A 16,442-nucleotide genomic window follows, 5' to 3' on the forward strand; every position below is an offset into this window, starting at 1 on the left:
TATGAGATTTTTCATGTACAGGGAAAGGGAGCATGAGAAAAATAACAACAAAAAAAACCCCAACAAACAACAAGGTATTAGGAGAACAGAAAACCTTGGTCGAAACAGTTTATTCTGAATAGCCTTTCTCCTTCAAAGCTGTTCTCTGTGTTTCTTTTCAGCACAGAAATAGGCTCAAGCAGAAAGAAAACATAACACGTACTTGATAAAAAGCAATTTTTAATTTTATCAAATTGATCTGTACAAAAGTTAGCATTGCTTAGTCAGAAGCTAGTGAAGAGAACAGATAAGTAACAGCCAAAGTCTTTCAAACTTTATACAGAAAAATAGATTGCATAAAAATGAGTTTTCTGTATTTTCCCCCACCCCCACGTCCCCAAAAGGAAATATGCAAAAAATATTTTTTAGAAAAAGAGTAGGAAACATAGAAAAGGTAAAAAGATGATAACCTCTGAAATGTGTTTTTAGATTTACAAAGTTTTTAAAGGCACAAGTTACCATAAAATAGATGGTTATTATATGCTCAGCATACAATGGAAGAAGTAGAAATATATCAATGAAATATTAGTCTAAAACTAAGTACCTAAAAATTTTTTAGTGGAGAAGATTTTAGTTTCACAGCTTGATGGATGATATCTGGTCCCTAGAAGCCAAAATTAAAGCAGAAGGTGAAAATTTCTCATTAAATTACATCCTCCTCTAAAGTAGTCCTGGTTCTGAAAGTGTACAAAGACTCTGCAATGCCTTGAATCCAATTTTAACGCCTGAAAGCAGGTAGCCAGAAAAATCGCCTGCTCCTTTTTGCAATAGTTTTAGCCTCCCAATTTAATTAGTAACTTCTCCCCACCTTGGTATTTTACATTCCCATTTGAGTTTCCTGTTGGTGACCAGGTCTGCGATGGGCAGATTCGTTCAGTCCCTCTCTCAAACACGACTGCTGCAGCGGTTCAAAACGAAAAAAACCCAAAAACCAACGAAAATCTATAGACTCATAACACCATTTTATTGTATCATCTCCACTATTTTTATGCTCCCTCCCCACCCCATCTTTAAAATCTTTTAAAATTCTACTTTTTGCACAAAATTACTTCATTAATTAAAAGACAAAATAATACAGAACATAAATACATATTTAACAGCTTTAAAAAAAAAAAAGAAACAAAAAACAAAAACACTTTAAGCTTCCAAAAAACCAAAACAAAATGTTAATTACAGCCAAACCTTGCTTAGAAGAACTCTTGACTAAAAAAAACAAACACTTCAGACATTTAATTGGTTGGTCCCACCAGACTCGTTTGTTCCCACGAGATTGTTACACGGAATAGCCGGGTTTTCGGGTTTCATCCGCGTTGGTCCGAGTGAGTTCTTGCCCTCAAGGTTGGTCCGTTCCTCACATTGCAATAGACCCTTAAAGTCTCGAACAGCTTTTTTTTCTCCCTCCTCCCCCCCACCCCCCTGCTCCACTTTTGCACTTGTCAACATCCACGACGAGTAAATTCAGTTCAGTCCTCACAGAGGAGTCGAATGGTTTTGTCCTTCATTTATTCAAAAGGAATCGCTGGTCCTTTCTTTTTTTTTTTTTTTTCCTTCTTTTTTTTCTTTTTTTTTTTTTACTTTTTTAAGTTGGATTAATTAAAGAAAAATAGAGCTCTGTCCTTTTGGAGAGTTTTGAAGCAAGGGGACATCCAGTCGCAACGAGCAGAGTTCCCAGTGGCTCAGGAGGCACTTCGGAAACTATCGCGGCACTCCACGCTCTTCGTCTTCATTCCTTCATTAGTGCATATGTCAGGGAAGCCCACGGGGGCTCCGCGCATCCTTTAAGGCCTCGTCAGGGTCGTATAGACCGGCTGGTCCCAGTTAGCGGTGGGGCTGTGGGCCGGCGGGATGGACAAGCCGTTGAGGATGGGCGTCGCGTAGGGACGGCGGGAGGAGTGGAAATAGGGATACTGGTAAATGCTGGAGGGGTAGCCGGGGTAAGGGTTGTAGTAGTTGGAGCTCTGGAGGTCCGTGTAGTCGCACTGGGAGCTGGAGAAGGAGGCGGCGGCCGTGGCGGTGGAGGCGGTGGTGGCACAAGCCTGGGCGCTGTAGGAGCCGTAGTCGGAGTGCGCGGGGGAGCCGTGGGACTGGTCGCTGTAGTGGCTGGGGCTCAGCTGCTCCGTTTTGATGTGCGGCCTTTGCTGGCCCGAGTCGGCGGAGGACGGCGACGCCGAGGCCGGGCTTTTGTGAGTCCAGACCTGGTTGGTCCCACCGGTGCCTGTGGCCGAGTGGGAGTAGGACGCGCCGTAGGAGCCGGCGGCGGCGTTGGGGCCGTGGTCGGCCGGCATGGCGGCGTGGCCGTTGAGCGGCAGGTACTGGTCGAACTCATGCACGTCGAAGGTCTCCATGTTGTTGATGACCTCGCTGCTCAGCTCCGAGATGTCCACGTTGCTGAAGTCGATGTTCTGGCGACCGCTCTCCACGAGGCGGCGGCCCTCGTGCTTCAGCTCCTGCTTGCTGCCGTGGTGGAGGTCGGTTTTGGGGGTGGTGGGTGGGGTGGGTGGCCCATGGGTCTGGCCTGGGAATGAAGGGACAGCAAGGCTTTAACAAGAGCGGCCACGAAACACCCAACTCCTTCAAGAACGATTAAAAAAAATAAAAATGCGTCTTTCGCCCCCCTCTTATTGCAAGAGGGGAAGGGGGATTTAAATCTACAGCCCCGTGTTGGGAGGTGGCCGATGTCCCCCTGTGACCATGCCAGGGACGATGTCCTCGTCCAGGGTAAGCCACCCGCGTGGGTGATGGTTCGCAGCAGGGAGGAGAGGCCGGGGAGCACGCTGTGCCCATCAGGATCGCTCTGGGACACGGCGGGACACCCCCGGTTCCACAAACTCGCCCCTGCCTGGGAAGCAGAACCAGGGGGGTGCATTTGGAGGGACCCCATCAGCCTCCTCCCCGCGGGCAGCCTGAAGCCAGCCCGGCTCTCCCAGAGGCAGAGAAGCCGGGATCCCCAGCCAGGCTGGGCGAGAGCGCAGACGCGTCTAAAGCTGCAGGACGTTCGCAATCCTCCTGGAATCTGTCAACACGCGCCCCGTGCCAATTCGCAGCGCCGCTGAGAAGCGGGGAGCTTCGGGGGGGAAGCCGCCTCTCCAGGACCCGCTCCCCCAGGCACCCTTCGAGTGGCCAAAGGTTTATTAACCCTTATTAGCTCGCAATTAATTCTCCCCACTCCCAAGCCAGCTGGGAAATGGGGATCCCTGCGCTTTGGGGATTTCCTATTGCACAGTCGGCTTTATAAGCTTTTACTACAGAAAACAGTGGCCACATTCACAACCTGGTGCAAAACCCCAGCTCTCAGGACAACGACTCCTGCTTTTAGATGGCCCCAATCCCACTGATATTCATCCGGGGGGGGGGGGGCAGATGAGCCTGTGCCCACCAGCTGCTTCATGTCCCAAACCAACGCACCCGGGACCTGCAGATTTTATTTTTTATTTTTTTTTCGCCCGTGGGGGTCCTTTACCTGTGTGATCACCATGATGGTGGGAATCGGCCATGCCTCCCAGCCCGCTGTCCGCTTTGTAGATCTGCGTGCCGGCGTGGTGGCTGAGCTCAGCTCCAGAGTCGGAATCGCTCTGCCCGGCTTTTACACTTTTCCTCCTCCGTGGCTGGTATTTATAATCCGGGTGATCCTTTTTGTGCTGGACCCTGAGCCGCTCAGCTTCTTCCACAAAGGGACGTTTCTCATTTTCGCTTAACAAACTGGTTTAGGATGGATTTTGATTTTTTTTTTTTTTTTTTTTTAAAGAAGGTGGGGGAAAAAGAAAATAATCCAAAATTAATATCTTTCCCTTAGAAGTTTTTAGCCTATTTTCAGGCTCACATCCCCACTTCCCATATACCGATTTGAGCAACCAGAAAGTTAATCACAAAACGAATTTGCTGTGGCAAAAAAGAGCTAAAAAACTATGTTGCAAAATGTATTAAAATGACAACTATAGAGGTTCAGAAGACACCAACCGCTATGGATACCTACAACCAGACAAAACAAAATCCCCCTGCCCCATTTTAAATGCCTTTGCCAAATATTATTCCTACGTTTGTCCTACAAATGCCACCCCCTCACCGCGACAAACAACGCTGCCCATTTCCAGCTTTGTTTGGTGCTTACAAAGAAACCACGAAGGCAACAGCGACGGGATTATTTCTTTCAAAACTCTCCCCCACCCAGACCTCTCTTTGCAAACTCCTGGAGAGTCTCAAACCGCAGCGGGAGCATCGCTGGCCCAAACAGGCAGGAAAGATGCAAGTTTGGTACAACCAGACATGACCAAATATACCACACGGTAAAACGTGGCTCGTCACAGAGCCTTGGAAAGCAGAGTGCACTCAGATGCCGCCCAGAAAAAAAAAAAATTTGCATCGGTGGGCAGCGCTGAGCATGCCAGCACGCAGATAAGAAGGGAAATTAGGAAGCTGATTAAAATAACTGCTAAAAATCGGCTTGTTTGGTTTTATAGCTTGTTAAGCGACAAGCAAGCAAGCCAGGGGAAAAAAAAAACTTTTAGAAAAAGCCATTGCAAGAGAAGCAATTAAAAAAAAGTCTCAGTCTCCTGGGGACAGGGACACGGGAGAGGGAAGGGCCCAGGCTGCACATCCTGGTGATGGAGCAGGGAACGATCCACCCGTGACACAGCGCTGGGGCAGGACCCACGGGCAGCGCTGCGGCCGTGGGTGCCCCGGTCCCCGCACGGGGGGGGGGGGGGGGGGGGGGCTTTTTCGGTCCTCTGCAGCGAACCCACAGGCTCTGGGGGATTTTTGCACTTCGGTTAGAAACGCTTTAAGAATCCCCCTACGGGCACGGCCGGCCGAAAAAAATAGCGGTATTAATAAAGATAAATTAAGTAAGCGGTGGGAGAGGGACTTCGGCCGCGCAACCCCCGAGGCAAAGCCCCCGTCGCATCCCCGGGGGAGATCCCGCCGGTCCAGCGGGTCGGGGGAAAGGGGGGATTCGGGGGGTCTGCGGGGTCCGGGACTCACCGCCAAAGTTTGCCCAGGGTCTTGCTGAGCTCGGCGTTGTGCAGATGCGGGTACTGGTCGGCCAGTTTCCTGCGGGCGGCCTGCGCCCACACCATGAAGGCGTTCATGGGCCGCTTGACGTGAGGTTTGGCCTTGAGGGATCCGTTGCCGCGGACGGGCATGGGCACCAGGCTCCAGTCGTAACCCTTCAGCACCTGCGAGACGGCGTCGCGGATGCAGGCGGGGAAACGTTCGTCCACCTCGGCCGCGTCTACCTTGGCTCCCAACGGAGCGCTACCGGGAGGGCGAGGAGCGGGAGCGGGGGGGCAACCCAGACCCTCGGAACCGGCCGGGGAGAGAGGCGAGTCGGAATCCGAGTCCACGTGGGACATGGAGCTGGTGGTACCCGCGGGGCTGCAGGGAGCCTCCAGCGTTTTGTCGTGCTCCTCGGTCATGTTGAGCATTGGTGGCCGCGGGAGGGATGGGGATGGGGTTGGGGAAGGGGGGGAGGGAGGGAAGGGGGGGGGGGGGAGGGGGAAAGGGAGCGAGGGGCAGAACCGCCCCGAGGGTGAGGATGTGCCCGGGCTGGAGCGGCGGGGACTGCGCAGCCCCTCCGCGGGCGTTCGAGGAGCAAGAAAGAAGACGAAAAAAAAAAATAAAAGAAAATAAAAAAAGAAAAAAAAAAGTAAAAATTAAAAAACTCTAGAAGAACAAAAATAAAAAACACAAACGCGTAAAATTCAGCCGAAAAAAAATCAAAAAAACCACCACAACCAAAGCCAGTCCTGCTGCCGTCCCGGCGCCCCGCTCCCCTCCGCGCCGCTCCGCGCCCCGCGCCCTGCCCGCCGCCGCGCTCCACGTCCAGTGCGAAACTCGGCCCCTGGCAACAAGTTACTTTAAGGAGAGGGCGAACGGCTCCTCCTCCGACGCCGCTTCCCATTGGCGGAGCGGGAAGGATCATTTACATAAGGGGCGGGGCGCCTCCCTCACCGGGGCCGCGCTGTCCTCCCTCCCGCCCGCCGCACTCCCGCCGTTCCGACCCGCCGCTGCCCGGGGCGGGCGGCTGGAGGCGGCCGGGCCGCCGAAGGGGCCCTCTCTCGGCATGTGTGGGCTTCCCCTCCTTATTTTTGCCGCTGTAAATTGTCCGGTGGGGGGGCTTCGCCGTACCACGGTACTAACGGGGGACCCCCCCCCCCCCCCCCACGGCGGGGATGTGTTTTATACCGCCGGGGTGCGGAGGGGGGACCCCCCCCACACGCCCTCGGGGGAGGGTGGGGAGCCGCGGGAGGGTCTCCGGGGTTGAGGGGCTCGGCGGTGGGTTGCTGAGATCCTTTTCCAAGCCCCGGCGCGGTGAAAAGGTGCGGAGCGGCTCCGGGATGGGGCGACAGCAGCCGCCTCCCCGGAGCTCCGGTGCGGCGGTTCGTGCCCCGGGGGATAGCCGGTTACTTTCTGAGCCCCTTTTCCAAGGGGGGAATTTCTGGGGAGGCCGGTACGCGGTAGAAACACCGGTTGTAAGCGGGGTCGGAGCTGCCCCCGCAGCCGGTGCAGCCCTCCGGCAGCCGAGCCCCGGTGTCCCCGGGGCCGCCGTGCGCTCCCCGCTCTCTCCGACGGGGCAAATCACGGAGGAAAGCGGTGGATGGGTGGAAAGAACCGAAACGAGCCCCTCCGTGCCCCTCCACCTCCCCCGGCCCCGTCTCGCCTCTCCTCTCTTTCTCCCCGCAGCCTTCCCACCACCGGGCTCGGTCCCCGGGTACCGGGGACCCTTCCCCGGGCTGCCCCGGCCGCGTCCCGCCCGAGGCCGGCGGCTTTGCACCGTCCGGAGGAGAATGAGGCACCTCGGGGGTGAGCCTGGGGGTCTGGGGGGGGCGGGGGTGGTGGTGATGGGGGGGGGGGATTCCCTGCAAAATCTCCCCCGTCAGCTCCGGCTGCGGGAGACCCCCGTGCGGGGCTGCGCGCCTCGGGCCCCTCAGTAAAATCCCCCCTTTATTTTTTTTTTTAAAAACCATCTGCCTCCTCGATCCGGAGGGCTGCCCCTCTCCAAGCGAGCCCTGTTTTTTGCAGCATTTATCTGAAGCATTTGATTCTAATTATCTGCGGAATCCAGCCTTCTAATTGCGACTGGAAAAAAAGCAACTCCCCAAATTCCAGTTTTATCCGCTGCTTCCCCCCAGCCCCGCTAAACCCCCGGAAAAAGAGGGTCAAGTACAAGATTTACAGGGAAAAAAAAATAGAAATTGTGGAAGTGCTTCAAGCATTCCAGCGTTTAAAATCTAACGGGGGGGGGGGGGGGGGAGGAAGGAGGGCTGAGAGCATTTTGTTTAATTACTGCAGTGTATAATCACCTCGAAATAAAGCGTACACTTTGAATTTAAATGTAACACTGTTTAAATGTGCCTGAATGTCCGTATGCCTTCTGAGTGAAAATGAATATAGTCCGTTAAAGTGCAAAGTGGGATTTTATTTTATTTAAAAATTCTCTCATTTCCTTATTAGTAATTTCTCAAGATTTCAAATCTTAGTTTGTAGAGTCACAAAGTGAGTTACCTTTGAACAAAGGTTGTTTGTTTTTTTTAAAAATATAATTTTACAAAGTGTCACTTTAAAAAATACTGACTTCAAGGCTCAAGGCATACTATATGTGTTGAACTTGCAAGTGAGGATTAATTGAACTTTTCCTCCAGGGCCTGATCCAAAGCTTAACGAGATTGTGGACAAGTTTCTGTTTTCCCTGGGCTTTGGACCAGTGGCTTTGCAGTGCTGTTGGACACTTGGCAAAACTTTTTTTTTTTTTCCTCCTCATATGACATATGATTAACATACATTTCTATAATGCCTGTCTCTTCAGGTTCTCATAGCTCTTTAAGAAGTTTACCTTATTAAAATACTGTGAGTCAGGTAAATTGTGTTTCATCCGTTTTAGAGGTGACCGAGTCAAAGCAATAATTACTATTTTTAGTGTATCATTTCAAAGACAGCCTCTCCTGCGGAGCACCTTCCTCCGAAGAGTGAACCTCATTGCGCGACTGAGGCTGAGAAGGGATCTGTGGGACACTCGGAGCTTTGGGGCAAACCCACAGAGGTAGGAATTGAAAACAAGAGTCCCTATTTTCTGATCCCTGTCTTCAACTGCAAGTCAAATTCCTGCAGAAGAAGCCCCCAAGGACAGCAGGAATTGGAGACAGTGCTTTTTTCCCCTCTTGCATGCTGCTGCCTTTCACGGCTCCCCAGCTCTGCCCGAGGCAGGGAATTGCATTTCTCAGCCCACACACTTGAATTCCTCTTTGTCCAAAGCAGGTAGAAGGAAGAGGACAACTTCTGGTAGTCGCTTCCTCTCACTCTGGAGATGGGCACGGGGAAGAGGTAGCGCCTGGAACCACAGCAGGGTACGTGTCCTGCTTCACGTCTTGTGATCTTGCACAAACCATTTCATGTCTCTGAGCATCAGTTCTCAGCCGAGCTGGTGGAGGGAGCAGCATTGCCCTGCCTTTCAGACCATCCGACCTGGGCAAGGCTGCAAGAAGCTGAGATGACACAGGGAGAGGAGGGAGCTGGAGCAGCTGGGAAACTTCAGCAGCTCACATTTCCTGAGAAGTTTGCTCATCCATGAAATGGAACGAGATTATGCTAGGACAAGAAGTGGGTTCAAGTGACATCATTTGTCTTACAGGGTCTCATTCAAATTTTTGTATGACAAAGTACCAGCGATGTTTGCACAGGGATGGGCAAGTGATGGAGCTGCAGGGCAGGTCTTGCAGTGATCCTGCATGATGCATCACCTAGACCCGGCCTAAAGCTTCTCTGTCTTGACCCAGACCTCTGCAGGGTGGGCCCTGACATTGGGATTTCCAGGAAAAGGGCGTAGATCTGGGAGGGAAGAACCGAGATTCCCATTGCCCAATGGAGCCTTAAAGAGTGCACCCAAGCGGGGTACGTTTAGAGAGGGTTTGTGGAACAGAGCCGGCTGCTCCTGACAGAGAACGGGCACAGCGGAGGTCCACCAGCTGCCTGTCAATATTGGTAACACTGCTTCATTTTCTTTAAAGTCTGACACGGTCTCCAGTAAAGCTCCTGGCCAGCTCACACCAGTGTTGCTGGGGATCAGGCACTAAATGCAAGGTCTGCATTGGCTTCAGAGCAGTCAGAGTCCCACTAATGTCAGGGAGGAGAAATTTCATCTTCCGTGAGAAATTTCATCTTCTGTAGAAGACAGGGAAGGCGTTTTCAGAGCATGAGAGCATGCGGGAACCACTGCGCGCGAGGGGATACGCTCTGCAACGCGCATACGTACTGCACTCCTTCCCTGGCTGGGTGGAGGCCTGGCCCAAAGGTGGGCTCTATCGCTTAATCTGATTGAGTGGTAAAGTTATCATTTTTCAAAAAATGGCTACCTTTGAACTGCGAGCTGACTTTACATGGGAATTTCAAAGAGCAAATAGAAAGAGCCGTACAGGGGAAGAAAAAACCACCCCTGATCAGATAAGAGTAACCTATGCGTGGTGTTAAAGTAAGCCTCTGACATCTGCAGGATTAATGCTCTGCCCAGAGGATACAGCAGTTCAGTGGCAACTCGGAGATTGCTGTGAAACAATGTTCAGTCCTTTTCAGGAAAGCTCCTGATATTTGAAAAGAAATGAAAAAAAAGACCTGTGGTAACTTTCAACTAATTTCAACTGAAGTAGCAGTAGAAGAGCTGAAAAGCTTTGCTCTCAAGATGAACTGCAGTGATGGGTCCAATTCTACACACTCTGTGCTTGTGAAGGCCCCAGCACATAACCTGTCCTACTCATGTAATTTTAAGGCTAAATTTACATGGCTCAGCTGCTTGCAGATCAGTTTAGGAACAAAATTTGTCCTCTGTTCACATGAAATGAGCCTCGCTGCTCTGAAAAATTCAGGAGTAAGAGAGACAGAACCTTTTTGCAAATTTTAATTAACATCTGCGGTATTTAGTCCTCGGCATATTCCACAGCTTCTACCACTGTGTGCTTAGCTGTGCTCTTGAAATTCTTGTTTTCACCTGCACAGCAGGATTGAAAAATTACTGTGTGCTGTCATGAAAGTCACTGTGTGCTCCCACCACAGCAAGAACAAGTTTTTATTGCACAGCCTCATGCAAAGCCTGGCATTAGAGCTGTTTCCATGGTTTGTGAAGAGCTGGGGAGTCGAGGCTTCCAGCACCATGAGTGAATGCAAACTTGCACCCCTTGCACAGCTGCTGCAGTCTGCTGAGAACATGGGAGAAAGATAGAGGCTTAAATATTAGTTTAATATTAGTTTTTACTGTGTTAATGGGGTGCCTAGCTCCAGCATCCCTCCTTTTTCTGGACAGGAATAGTTTGGCAGCTGCAGGGCGAACAATGGAGGAACACGTCCCCCAGCAGCTCTTTTCCAACCCAGGAACATTTACCTGGCGTTGATACAAGAAACTCTGCACACCTGCACTGGGCAGGACTCCACTGACCTCTCTCCTGCTTGAAACGCAAGCAGAGAGCAGAGCATGGGATTCCTGAGCCCTTTTCTAGGTTTCATTATGCCTGCAGATATCAGAGAAAAAGGCCATTTATTTTTAGAAAGCTTTGACTTCAGCGTGAGTCAAAGGCAGTGAGGGCTTCATGAAAATCTTTATGTTACATTGGGCCTGGTGTGGAATTTCTGCTAAAATAAAATAGCCTTTACTAACAAGTGCTTTTATGATTATTAGTTCTTTAATATCCCAATTGAAAAAGTTAACTAGTGTTTTTATCTTGCAGCTTTCCCAGCCTGAAGTCACACGCCGTCGTGCTGACAGCCAAGGACCCAGAGGTAAACGCAATTGCAAACCAGAAAGGGACAGCTTTCTCTTTTGGTCTCAGAAAACATGCATGCGTAAAGACCAAAACCAGTGGAATTCTGTTCAAATATTCTAAGATACCAGCAACAAAACAAAATTTGCTTTTGCGGGATCAACAACACATAGGTATGTGTTACATGTTAAAGGCCAGGTGAGACACTGGCAAAGGATCTCTTCTTTCCTCCTGCACAGCACAGGCTGGACAGCATCTTTTCAAAATAATGGAGAAGCACAATTCTATTAATTATGATTATTGTGATTATTAATTGTTTGTCCTATGGCACCACGTAGGAATCCCTCTTCTGAATCAGCACTGCCTCATTTCAGATGCTGTACAAATACAGGAGGAATAAAGGTAATTCTTCCTCTGAAAATCCTTTTCAGCCTTAATCCTGCTAACCCTGGAGTTAAAGATCAGATTTCCATAGGGAAGGATCAGGGATTTTAATGGAAAAAATATTACTGCTGGAAAAATCTTAACTAGTAGACGGAAGCTCCCAAATTCTTTGCGAGATCCCCACCTCCCATTTAGCGAACGCAGCTGAACGCTCAGCAGGATTGTGTGTAACTGCATTATACATAATTGAATGTATGTTTTCTTTAGAGGAGTCCCCAAATGTTAATGCTGCTTTACAAAATAGTGATTTCTGCACACATTCACTTTCTCTGTTTTATTTAAACCCAATTCCTGGCAGCCAGAGGGGCGAAAGACTAGACCTGAATGAACACAGAGTAATTTAGGGTGCCAGGGACAGCAGGGTTGAGGTGCTGGTGGGGACAGCTGCTGGGTGCTGTGACAGTAAATGCTTGTTTCTCTGTCACTTTTGCAGCTGTTTGGAACACAGCAAAATAGGGTCGGGCGGGGGGACGTGGCGGCGCGCATTTTGTTGAATGAAGATCTGCATCAATGATGCCTCAGCGCCTGCCTGCCAGCCTGACATTTATGAATCGCTTTCCCTTTGAGACTTTTAAGGCTCAGAGCCCCGCTCTTAAATATCTTGTTTGCGTTACTTGCTTGGGTTTTACATTGTTTTCTTTTCTGAGACCTTACTTTGAAAAGAGGGAACACGAGGGAAAATTGCGACCTGAAGATAAAAGCTGACAGTAGGTAGGTAAGCGAGCAGAAAACCCGACGCTGATGATGATCCACACAAAGCCGCATACCAGCAGGAACTCAGAACAGAGAGAAGGTCATTTGATGTTCTAATCTGCCGTTTTATTGCACGTTTTCCTTTATAGCTTGAACCATCTTCCAGTAAAGCTGAAGGAAAGGCTTCCATTGCCTTTTATGAGAGTTGGATCGGTCCTGTAGAGTAACAACATTTTTCTGCCATTTAATAGACTTAAAACTTTGCAGCTCGTATTGTTGGAAGGTGCTATTGACACACGATGTCCCTCGAGCTCAGGTCGGCTGAGTTTGGTGTTCATTCCTGCTACCGTCCCAACTTGTGCATCTGGCAGATCTCGGAGCGATCTTCAGCAGTGAAAACCGACCCAGTGCAGTGTTCCCTTCCCAGATCCAGTTATTCCTTTTCTTTTTTTTTGCTAAATCTTTAGCCTAAACCCTCCTCTTTTCCTCAGTAATTTCCTCAATTATCCAGTTTGTTTTACAGACATTTCCATTTAATGTGGAATTTGCTGTAAAAGTTTCATAAAGACCCCACAAAGGAAACCATTAGCTTACATCTCTTTAAATTTATCTAGCCAACCCTTGTGGCTAATCCAAAGGGAGAGCGAAACTGCAGTATACCAGAGGCCTTTAACAAATAGCTTATTTTTCTTTCCCTATACAATGCACCATTATGTAGGGTTTTTTTCTAAGGAGAACAATGCAAGCAGCGGTGATGGGAAACTGGAAAAACAAAAGAGGCATTTAGAAGGGACCGCTTTACAGTCTGAAAAGCATTGAATAACGTTACACCTGATAACAGATACTTTCTCAGAGACCATCGAAGGGTTTAGCACGGCGGTGTTTAGCACGACGCACGCCTAAACTCGCTGATGACCGCCGAGGCTGCTTTATTAGCATGGTTTTGCTAAAAAACAGCGTTTATGAACTCAACACGGAGTCAAGTGCTTGGCGGCTATGGAGTACTATGAAGTAGAAATCATGGCAGCCTCAGAAGTGCCAAGTATCGAAAGCCTGAGGAATTTAACTTAAAAATTATTCCTCAGGGATGGAGCCGGGGGACGGCAGGGTGAGGTGAAGGGGCTGCAGCCAGACCCTGCCTGTGGCAGCGGACATGGCTCCACAGAGGGCCCTGGCCTCCTTGGGTGGGAGGTGGGCGAAGAGGTTTTGCAGCCAACTCCTGTTTCTTTCCATTTTTGTAGTGGTTTTTTTTTTTCCTTTTTTTTTTCCCTTAACTTTGCACTTCCTCGCCCTTTTCCAAAAGTCGCTCCCTGGGGCCGAGCCGTACAGACGCCATTTTTCCACAGAAACCGCGGCTGTAAGTGACACGGCCGACCCGGGACAGCCTCCCACAGCCCCGCCATCACCGCCTCAGCCCTCACAGCCCGGCGGCGGCAGCCCGCGTCGCGGCGGGAGTGGTGGTGGCGGAGGGGAGGGCGGGCCGGGCCGGGCCGGGCCGGCCTCACGCATGCTCGCTGCGGGCTCCGACATGGCGGCGCCCAGCGCGGCGCTGAGGCAGAGGCGGGCGGCGGCGGGCGACGGCACCCGCGGGGCCCCGGAGCGGGTTGTGGCGGGGCCGGCGGGCAGCGGGGTCGGGTCGCCGCCGTCGCCGGGCACTTTCTGGCTGACCCGCATCGTGCTGCTGCGATCCATAGCCCTGCTTTACTGTGAGTCTCCGGGCGCTGGCTGCCCCGCGCCTCTTTCTCTCTCCGCTGCCCGGGGAGCGGGTGGGGGGCCCGGCCGAGCCCCCGGGCTGACGGTGGGGCGACCGGGCTCGTCGCCACGCCGAACCCCGTGAAGTCCTGGCGTTGCCCCGTCCCATCCCTCATGGCCTTTCCCTGCTGCAAAGCCTCAGGTGGGGCAGGCGGGAGCCCTGCCACGGGGAAGGGGTGAGCCCCAACCCCCGCGGGTGGGTGCTCGTCCTCCCGTGGGGTCCGTGCTGGTGCTGGTGTGCGAGGTCCCGCCGTGGTGGGAGAGGAGGCCCCTGACCGTCTTAGTACTCTGTGGTGAATTTCGGTTTGCGGGACAGGGGGCTGAGGGGTGTTTTGCCCCAGCTCCGGGGGGCTGCGGGGTGTTTTGCCCTAGCTCCTGGGTGCAGACCCCGTTCCGTCCCAGCAGGGCTGCAGCAGTTGCGCTGAGGAACCCTGCCTGCCTTTTACCAGAGGACTGCTTCATTTTGGCTGCTGGGGGCACGTGGTTGCGTACCCAAAGGTTGAGGGGACGAGGGAGATGCAAAATGGGAAGCGCCTTTTGTTTTCGACTCTCGCTTTGCTGGTGGGACGGGGACCCTGGGGTTGGCAGCTGGGATGGAGTTGGGTGATGCTGGGGCTCCCGTGTTGGCGGAGCTGGAAGGAGAGGTTGCTCGCACCACGAGGCTGGTACCTGTCAGCAGAGCTGGTTGAGGCCGGTCCTTTTTCTTCAAGGTGGATGTTGTGAGCTAACTGTGTAAGAGAGGAACTCTTTATCTTACGCAGAAGCAGGTCTTTAGCATCTTACGTAGGACTGGAGAAAGATGACATCCTCGGGTGCCAGCGCTACCAGTCAGGACCTAGAACTGACGTGACCTTAAAATGGTTAACGGTGAAACCAGTTTCCAACCTCAGCTGTGCTCGTTTGGCTCTCGCTTTGGCAAGTAACGCTGAGAGCCGTGCTCAGAGCCCACTAGTGTTCCACTTAAAAAATATTCACAGTGAAACCTAAACTGACATATAACACACTACGTTACAAATTCTAAACTTGCCCCAGATTTGTCCACAAAATCGTTAGGATTTGTAGGCTGCCAGCCTGCTTAGATTATTTTGCATCAAAACCATGCAGAAGTTGTAGTTTTGTATGGTTTTGACACGTGCTCTGTTTCTAGTTTGGTTTCAGCTCTCGGTGAAATGCGGGGTTATGACTCTTTCAGTCAAAATGAAAGCGATTCCGATATTCCCCCGTGTGTAAATCCAGACTGCTGAGTTTCCCGTAGCTCGGTTTGCAGTTTCCTTATGAAAAACTGATTAGCGTTCTCCACTGTGTGTTCGGTGGAGGCTGCCGCTTTCTGATCATGGCTTTGGGATTATAAATATGCCACATCTGGGACCAAATGGTGTCCCGTTGGGTGGTGGTGTGTTCGATGGGAAGGGAGCAGGTGGTGGCTGGATGGGTGGGAGTTGGTAAGGGGAAAGGAGGACAAAGAGCGACTCAAACGTATGAGACCTTCCGGTGGCTGGGTGACCTGATTCGGGACAACGGGTAAGAGGTAAGGATCATGTGTCTGATGCAGGGTCAGGTGAGTTTCAGCGTGGAAATAATTGAAACCTATGGGCTGCAGGGAGAAAGGGAGAGTGAGGATGCGTAAGCCAGAGGGTGAAGCTGAGATTGCATGCTGATGAGGGAAAGCAGGATGACAGAAAATAGGGAGAGGAACTGGATTCCGCACTTTTCCAAGTAGGAGAGGTGAATGGGAGTGGCAGAAGCAGGGAGGAGATACCAAAATGCTTCTGCAGTCCAGAGTGAGGAAACCTTTCTGAGAGAGGTAGCCTCAGAGGAAGGGTTTTGGGTACCAGAGCTGGAAGGAACAGGGTAGGAGGATGGTTCTGTCCTTTGAAATGGAAGAGGTGCAAGAGAGGAAAAGTTTACCTGCTCGTTATGCAACTTCTGCTTGGTTGCAATCAGGTAACAGTGATTTCTGCTGCTTGTTTTGATTGAGTAACAGGCAAACAACCCAAAGCCAGAAACCTGGGCCAGATTTGAGACAGGTCAAATTCTGACTCAGGCTGTCACTTGCAGCGGTGTTGAGGCCCCAGCTCCGATCCTGATGCAGGAGAGATGCTGTGCAGCCTACAACTGAAGCGTTTGTAGGGTGGAAACTAATTGATGTCTCTGAGATGGAGAGATTGTGAACAGGCAGATTCCTCTGTCAAAGGCTGCAAAACCATGACACGGCTGTTGGGATGGGATGCTCTCGAGGGAAGGTGGGTTGCCTTTTGATCTCTTCTGAGAGCCTGGGTTTAGAAACAGCAGAAAACAATTTAAAGCTTCTGTGCCAAGCTGCTCTTCCAAGCTCTTTTCTGAAGATGGAACCATTTACTCTGACAGATTATTTTTTTTCCCAGACACGGCGATTCTACACACGCCGAGTCTCAGACTTGCTGAGGAAACGGTTGATGCCGTTGTGACAGTTTGACATTCCTCAGTCGTGGGATGTTTTTCCCCCTTCTTTCATTTCACCCTTTTAAACGTAACCCTTTCATTCCTGCTGTGTTAAGCAACAAATCCTTGGGGGAGGACTTTGTGTTAAAGTATCAGGGAAGTGGTCCCTGCCTGAGGATTGTAGCTCCTGCCTATTAGTGCAGCTGTGTGAGCTGAAAGCCTGTTCCCCCTCCTAGGTGGAAAGGGAGGGGTGGGAGAGGGAAGGACCCTGTGAATGGGGTAGAGAGAAACATTATTTGGGGTATACGGTGATGCTGAGGGGCAGAATCACTAAGTGTGATCTGGGGGCCTGTC

The 16,442-nt window shown here is 51.1% G+C and overlaps 2 protein-coding genes across 2 annotated transcripts in view; one reads left to right on the plus strand and one right to left on the minus strand.

Annotated features, from left to right (window-relative positions):
• Window positions 1-212: 212 nt before the first annotated feature.
• SOX8 (SRY-box transcription factor 8) lies at window positions 213-5,695 on the minus strand. The gene is made up of 3 exons (XM_049791649.1): window positions 5,017-5,695; window positions 3,500-3,738; window positions 213-2,554 (listed from the first exon to the last, which is right to left on the minus strand). Exons 1-3 carry the CDS (start codon window positions 5,457-5,459, stop codon window positions 1,818-1,820), a joined length of 1,419 nt encoding a protein of 472 aa, XP_049647606.1. The 5' UTR covers window positions 5,460-5,695; the 3' UTR covers window positions 213-1,817.
• A 7,748-nt stretch (window positions 5,696-13,443) lies between these two features.
• The window catches only part of LMF1 (lipase maturation factor 1), a 204,697-nt gene continuing 201,698 nt past the window's right edge, over window positions 13,444-16,442 (plus strand). Inside the window, exon 1 of the mRNA XM_049791579.1 lies at window positions 13,444-13,621. Within this exon, the coding sequence (XP_049647536.1) occupies window positions 13,444-13,621 (178 nt within the window). The remainder of the gene's footprint in view (window positions 13,622-16,442) is intronic.

The sequence above is a fragment of the Accipiter gentilis genome, chromosome 33 (assembly GCF_929443795.1).
Source record: "Accipiter gentilis chromosome 33, bAccGen1.1, whole genome shotgun sequence".
NCBI classification, from domain to species: Eukaryota; Metazoa; Chordata; class Aves; order Accipitriformes; family Accipitridae; genus Astur; species Astur gentilis.